At 41.3% G+C, this 8,101-nt stretch overlaps 1 protein-coding gene across 1 annotated transcript; it reads left to right on the top strand.

The window, feature by feature from the left end:
- Positions 1-1,128: 1,128 nt before the first annotated feature.
- LOC124266510 (solute carrier family 23 member 2-like) lies at positions 1,129-8,101 on the top strand. Its single transcript, XM_046701305.1, has 7 exons — positions 1,129-1,307; positions 1,943-2,063; positions 2,833-2,989; positions 3,532-3,785; positions 6,282-6,555; positions 7,199-7,294; positions 7,911-8,101. Exons 1-7 carry the CDS (start codon positions 1,129-1,131, stop codon positions 8,099-8,101), a joined length of 1,272 nt encoding a protein of 423 aa, XP_046557261.1.

Genomic DNA, 8,101 nt, shown 5'->3' on the forward strand with positions numbered 1-8,101 from the left:
AGGCAATAATGTGACGACACGTCCATTTGCAATGGATTCATATAACAATTATCCGTTACATTCATCGGCACTTACCATAACTCGGACTCAGTTCCTATATCAAGGCATCAAATCCTATAGTTCCGCATCACGGGATTGTCAGATATCTTGTATAAGATATAGGTTGTGCACTTCATTAGACATTCTTTGTGTGTCCTGTGAATAGAAAACGTCAATGCCAGAGAGTAACTCTTTTCGATTATTCCCCGAACCAGATTCCACTTGGGGCTAAAGGCAAAATACTGGTGAAACTTTATAAGAATAGATGGCTGCAAATTAGTGACGACACCGGGTATTTGGGAAAAGAGAACCAGACTGGGCTCCCTCCTTCTGATCATGACACGGCATATTTCCAAATATACAAACGTGTATCGTCTGTTAGGGTAAACAGGGGCGGTGGGGTAGCCTAGTGGTTAAAGCGTTCGCTCTTCGCGCCGAAGACCCTGGTTCGATTCCCCACATGGGTACAATGTGTGAAGCCCATTTCTGGTGTCCGCCGCCGTGATTTTGCTGGAATATTGCTAAAAGCGACGTAAAAACTAAAACTGAAACTAAACTCACTCATTCACTTATGGTAAACAGTAAATAATTAGTTAACATTTCACATTACCAAAGTCAGTCTTCCGTCAATTTCCTCTTATTGTTTTATCGATGAATGCATTCACAACAGAATCATATTCTGTTTTAAATGTTAAGATTAATTTTTAGGATTTTTTCAACGTCTTACCTTGTATGGCGTGCCTAATATAATTAATTATTCAGTACTGTTTGTTTATTGTATTTGGTGTATGTTGTACATAGAGGCCAGTGCTGTCCAAGTGTGCTATTAGTCCTTATTTTTAAGTTTTGACTCTTACAACAATCATATACAATTCTGATTTCGATTCAATGCAATCCTAATTTTGTAGACGGTAGAAGACTTCTATGATATTTCAAAAATCGTTTTCAGTTTTAAACTGGGCGTAAGTTTCATGTTTCATATCAAAACGTGGAGTGGTGAAGAGAACAAAGGTTAAAATTATCAGAACTTGTAATTAAACGATTATTCTTGAAAGGCTAAAGCTCAGACACACATTATCTTTGCAGTTAATGGGAAGTCTAATGCTGGCCGGAGTCATACACACTTTGGTAGGAGCTACCGGATTGGTTGGTTTATTGCTACGTTTCATTGGTCCCGTGACCATTGTTCCTGCAATCTCATTGGCTGGGCTCTTCCTGTCAAAAGCCGCATCTAAGTTCTCGGAGACACACTGGGGAATTGCTGTTCTGTAAGTAAAAAGACTTAAGACATGGTTTGTTTTTTTCATTATTACCGCTATATCATGAGTTTCACTCTACCGGGATGCGATGACATGCGTTGACCACCAGATATAGTTATATTGCTTGTTTGTTTTCAACGCCACACTCCGCAATATTCCAGCCCAGCAATATGGCGGCGTTCTGTAAATAAACGAGTCTGTGATCAACATCATGAGCATCGATCTACGCAAATGGGATATGATGACATGTGTCAACCGAGTCAGCGAGCCTGACCACCCGATCCCGTCATTCGCCTTTTACAAGCATGGGTTGCTGAAGGCCAATTCTAACTCGGATCTTCACGGGTTAATCACTAACAAAAAGCATGTGTTGGTGAAACCCAGTTCTAAAACGGATAGTCTCGGGTACTTAGGTCATGTGCACACATACGGCCGATATCATACAATGAGGGCTGATTATAAAACGCTATATATTGTTTTATTTCGGGAATATTCCAGCAAAATATGAACATCAGACCTAGACTATATTCATATTATCCATGTGGGACATTGAACATACTATGACTGAATTTCCACGCAGATGATGAAAGAACAACATCTTGTGCTGTCAAAATCAGTGACATATTATCTGCTACTTCTTCCAGAACCGCTGCCATCACCTTCGTTCTGTCGATCAGCATGTCCAATGTTTCCACCCCATTTCCCACGTGGAGCCGACAGAAGGGATTCCATGTGTCGTGGACTAGCAATCACAAAACATTTGCAGTAAGGACATGTCATTTGCAATACACTGCGGTTAAGAATGTCAAGTTGGTTATAATGCCATTTGTTTCTTGAAACGGATTTTGGTAATCTAAAATGACCTATTTGTAATGTCAACCTATTCATATTCCACTATGTAATAACATCAGTCAGGTTCACCTTTCACCATTTAATACTCCCAGCCTTGTTATAATGCAATTTGTTTCTTGGGCAGAACAGACCAAAGAATCTATTTTTATGCCAATATAATTTTAACGCAAATGTATAATACTTTCAATCAGGTCCATCTTTCACCCACTCGGTTTTAAAGCGAATTTTATATTGTCTTATAGACAGACGGACAGACAGAGAGTTTGGTTTCATCTTCCCAAGATAAGGATAGTTAGCGGACTAAAAAGGTTCATTGTCAGCCTTTGAATTATGGAGATATGTTTGGCTTGACTAACTTGTCCAGATTTTTAGTATCGATCTGATATCGATCTGATAATTTTGACTGGGGGTCACCATTTTTATGGAAGCAATTATTAGCGCTAAGAGAGGTGGAATCTGATTGGTCAGTAGAAGGGACATATGAGGGACATAACTCACCTCCACGATCGTACCACGAAATTCCCGCCTAGTATAGCCAGTTAACTCCCTTCGTTCGGGAATATGACATGATCGCCGAAGGTACAAAAGGTGACATTATAATCAGATTGTACTCAGACTGTATTAACATATGAGGAATTTTCTTGATCCGTTATACAATAAACAATATCTGTTTAACTTGTAGGTTCTGATAGCAATGGCTATTGGTTGGGCTCTGTCAGCCATCTTGACCGTCGCCGGAGTTCTGTCTCCGGACCCAAAGAACATCCAATACTTCGCCCGTACAGACTCGCGGACCTACGTCATCAGAGACAGCAGCTGGTTCTCTTTTCCTTACCCAGGTGAACACCCTGAACAAAAGTGTTAGGGATCATGATTATATTTGGTGACGTGAGTACCCAGCTTCATGAAAGTTTCACCCAAATATCCATGACCTCTAACATCTTTTCCTCGGTATAGTACCTCGTTGAGTCGGAAAAATATCGAGAGCATTTCCGATGAAGAATATATTACGATAATTCATTCTTCGTTTAGAAGTAATCGATCTCATGTATACAGTCCAACTGTCCATGGCCCGATGTCAACGAAGACGGTTCATATAAGATCAGTTACCATCAATGTATAACTACACTGTCGAGCCAATGACCGTAACGAAGTCCACCAAAAGGTCAACCAATTATTCCAATCTTGTTTGAACACACTTGTGAGAACATACTCATTATATTTATTTTGGACAGTAGTCCGGAAAGCAGTACGTTCGACACAACAGTGTGTGCCTGTAATATCATTTAATGCCTAAGTCGCCACAGTACTAAATGGACACAGTATTTCATGTATTGATGTAGTCTGGATTCACACTATCAGTCATATCACGTATACACAGGTCAATTTGGAATGCCTCAAATCAACGCCTTTGCAGTCACGAGTTTCTTGATATCAACTATCCTGTCAATTATTGACTCAATCGGCGACTACAGCGCATGTGCGCGAACAGCCTACGTTCCACCACCGCCCGCTCACGCCGTCAACAGAGGCATCTCCGTAGAAGGTGTGATGGTGTTCCTGGCAGGAGGTCTTGGAATTGGTCATGGCACCTCCTCTTATGGCTACAACATTGCTATGATCGGACTGACAAAGGTTTGAACAAAATTAAGAATGATATTAAATATAAGTGCAATAGACTACGATAAAATCAGTAATAGGTGACGGCACTTCGCGATACCTTAGTACTTCCGGTGACAAACAACGTTTCATACCTTCTCGAATGGTCTCATGGTTGTCAGTTGACAGCAAGGAGCCGATAAACCTTGCAGGAATAAAAATGTCCGATCTAACCATCCCCTAATTAGCCAACTATTACGATTGTCAACAGCTGTGACAGCCGAACATGGTTGTACAATTGGTCTGGTCTGTTAAAGTCATATTTAATGGTCGCGCATATTTGGAAACATAACTGGTTCTTGAATACACGCTTGTCACCGGAAATATGGTACCGGAAGTAAGCTTGGCCCCGTCTCGCATATCGCAAGTAGTCGCGCGCAAAGGGAGACAGGAACCAGCTTATTGAGGTGAGGTGAAATTGGGTTTAACGTCGTGCTTGAGAATATTTCGCTCATATGACGACGTGCATGCGTGTGTATGTGTATGTGCGGCTGCTTGTACTAGCCCAGACTTAAGCTGGTTTTATAGTGCTAGCCCACTGAGATACCACGCCGCAGTGAAGCATGAATACTATGGTGGCTGATTAGGGCCTCTCGCGTTATCGCTTTCTCGTCTCGTGATATCGCTTTCTCGCTTTCTCGCCTCCGAATTTTAAGGCGAGAAAGCGATGGCCCTAATCAGCCACCATAGAATACCCCACTCAGACACATTATACTGACTCCGAGCCGACCAGTCCTTGTTGTACCCATTAATGCCAAGCGCTAGGCAGGGACCAACAAGTACCATATTTTAGCGTCTTTTGGTATGACGCGGTCGGGGAACCAGCTTAGTACCGGAAGTAACGCCTTGCAAGACTTACAGGCCCTATTGCAATCGACATGGAAAATTATTTCAAGACATCAGAAGAGAACCTTTCCAAATTTTCCCGATGTTGTACTCTCAAATAAGCCGCCAAGCCTGTAACGAAAAATGCATACGCATTTATTGATACCTGTAATTTCGTATACTGAAAATTACAGTAATTATAGTTGATAATAAATACACTTGCCATAGAGTAGACAAGGTATGTGGTCTGAACTACCACAATGTGGGTTCGAATCTTGGATGGACTAAACCCCAAGAGTACTGATAATATAATAATGGCTATTTCTCTAGTCTGTATTCATGTGAATGTAGGCCATCGGCCCATGGTACAACGTTATACATTGACAGCCTTCAAGCTGTACCGACGACGATTGATAGCATAGAAGATAAACAAGGCAAGATTTCTTAAAACAAGAGGAGTAGCATTACTCATCAGTCGATTACATTTACACAAGGTTGGATGGGTGAAAACACCGACAGGGATAAAATGTTTACGTAGATCATCATAAGCAGTACAAATCAATAAGAAGTGGTACTTATTTATAAAGCGCCTGTATCCACGCATTTGTGCATGCTCAAGGCGCTTAGACATCATTACCCCGGTTAACCAGAGCTGCCCGTGAGGCGCTAGAAGAGTAACAGTCATATGACTTAACCCACCGGGTACCCATTCACTGCTAGATGAACAGAGGCATTTTTTTTACAAAACAAAAGAGACCTTATGCTTCACGCGTGCTTCGTTTTGGGTAAGGACAGAAGTTTTAGAAACTCTGCCAAACACGGTCACCAATCCAAGGACGCTCTGTGACCAACGATGCTTGACTTCAATTGTGACATGAGCTTTATGCACAAGATCACCGAGAGTGTACTTTACTTTGTATTTTAATGAGAAAATAAAATCCCTATTATAAGCTTTGTTGTCTATTATTGTATGATCAACACATTTTAAACAACTGACTAGTTCAACCGAAAACATGTATCCCAACACCAGCTGAATTCGACGTTCTGGTGATTTCGACGATTGCATTGTACGCGCTATATCGGGGGAGTACGTGTGCGATCGGAGTGCACAAACAGTTTCACTGGTAGGGCGGGTGCCAAGTCGCTGTCGAGAGAAGTTTTATTGACAATGGAAATCGGGAAGTAAAGTTATATAAAAAGCAAACAAACATCAATATTATTTACCCGAGATCGTTAATACCACTTACGATGCAAAATCAGTTCCCTTTATAACAAAAAATAGCAAGCGAAAATTCAGTTAGATCAGTCGTCTGCTGGTGACAGGCAATATATAAATAGGAAGCCACGTGATCACAACACTCCCTCGCAGTGCGGAGCAAAAAGTATTGCTCATCGTCGAAAACCCATACAAAATACCCGGAAGTTACGAGCGGCCACTGTTTCGCCGACACGATGTCATCAACGCTATTTTTGTAGGAAACACTTTATTTTTTTGTGTGAAATAGATGAATATATCCTTTATCACTCGAGGTTAGTAAAATAAAAACTTTAAATGATATTACAGATAAAAATTACGTTTTTGTCTTACATCGTCGAAAACCCCTGACACCGGGATATATATATTTGAATTCAAAATTGTCATTTTAGGTGTCGAGCCGTCGCGTTCTACAAGTGACAGGAGTAATGTTTGTTCTCCTAAGCATCGTCACCAAACTGGGAGCCGTCTTTGTCACCATCCCATACTCTGTGCTGGGAGGGTCCATGATCATGCTCTACGGTCCTCTAGTAGGCTTCATTCTCTCCAATCTACAGGTGTTAGATCTATCATCAACTCGGAACATTGCCATCATCGGTCTCTCACTCTTTGTTGGGCTTATGGTTCCCCACTGGATCACCACACGTCCTGAAGCAATCCAAACAGGTAAACGTGTGGTATTATAACTATGTCACCATTTTGCATGTACGCATATAGTATTGTATAATCGACAAGGTATATTTTATCAAATAGAACTACAAAACCCTTTCCACATCCATAAGGAATATACTTAACTTTCTCAGTACAAGTTTGTTCTTACTTCTAAATACAGTAGCAAGTTTTAACACGTTTCGATGAACATAAACATTTGGTGACAACTGTTTTTTTCCTATATTCGCTAAAGTAATCACAACACAAAAGTGCATGGAATTCATCAACACACCAACACAGTTATTCTGGCACAGGTTAGAGGTACTGTCGATTAGAGACATATTATCCCATCTGCCTAGTTCAACTGGTAATCTTTGACATGATGTCCGAAATTGAATATGTGGACACCACCCCGTTATGGAAGCTGTGTAAAATACATGTATGGTTCTGACGACAACTCGGATTACAGGAGTCTGTATGTAGTGGCTTTGCTGTATCACTGTGGACGTATTCCTGCTGGTGACCAGGTTGTACAAGTATGCGAGTGTATTCCCCAGCATCCACACGGTACGCACATCACAAAACTGTCTGGTTTGTTTGTTGAAGATTCAATTCAGAATTGCGAGATGTTAAACCCAATCTTGCTTGTGTCTTTCAGGTAATCCAGGTGCCGATAATTTCCTCAAGATCCTCCTGTCCAACCCAGTGCTGATTGGCGGAGTCATTGCCTGCTTCCTGGACAACACAACACCAGGTATATCGATCATCAATATTTTTTAACTTCAAGAATGGTACAAGGAATGATACAGGGACAGTTTCAGCGGCGAAATGTGGACGATCACCACTGTGATGTTACGATACATACCATAAGAATTGCTTTACCATTTTCATTCGTATCTGGACCTGGGCATTGGAAATGAAACAGATGGCAACATCCCACAGCACGAGAAGGATGACGTCGATTTTTCATCTTTCTCAGGCGAAGGATTTAGTTGACTGTAAAGGTCACTTTTCCACTGGACGTCATGAACTTCCCGTTCAGACACTGTCACTTTAGACGTATGCGCAATGATCATTTAACGAACTTTCTGGACAAAAGGGTGGGATCCGCCCCCTTCTGCATCCGCCTATGTATTGATATGAAACAATGCTTTTCAGCATTATACATTGCTTGTCAACATTACTGTGTGAACCAAAACACACAACTTACTATTTCCTTTTTGGCATATTCAATCAGTGAGAAAAAAATGGTCCTTGGAATATTTGAATATATTTCTGACAAATGTAACTGATATTTAAATTTAACCGCTCTATTATAGATCTAATTTTTCACACTTAGGTCACTCACGCACCCACTGTTGTTTCTTTAGGAACACGACACGAGCGAGGACTGGACTGGTGGGAGGATGGCTACAGCACGTCAGCTGAGAACCCGTATATAGAAGGGAAGGAGGTGTATGATCCCCTCTTTATACCGCGGCGACTAAGAAGATCAAAGACGGCCCGTTTTATTCCCATTATACCAAGTCGCCCTCCGACCAGCAAACAGCAGTGTGTTTGA

The sequence above is a fragment of the Haliotis rubra genome, unplaced genomic scaffold (genome assembly GCF_003918875.1).
Source record: "Haliotis rubra isolate DU_JTF1 unplaced genomic scaffold, ASM391887v1 Scf126, whole genome shotgun sequence".
NCBI classification, from domain to species: Eukaryota; Metazoa; Mollusca; class Gastropoda; order Lepetellida; family Haliotidae; genus Haliotis; species Haliotis rubra.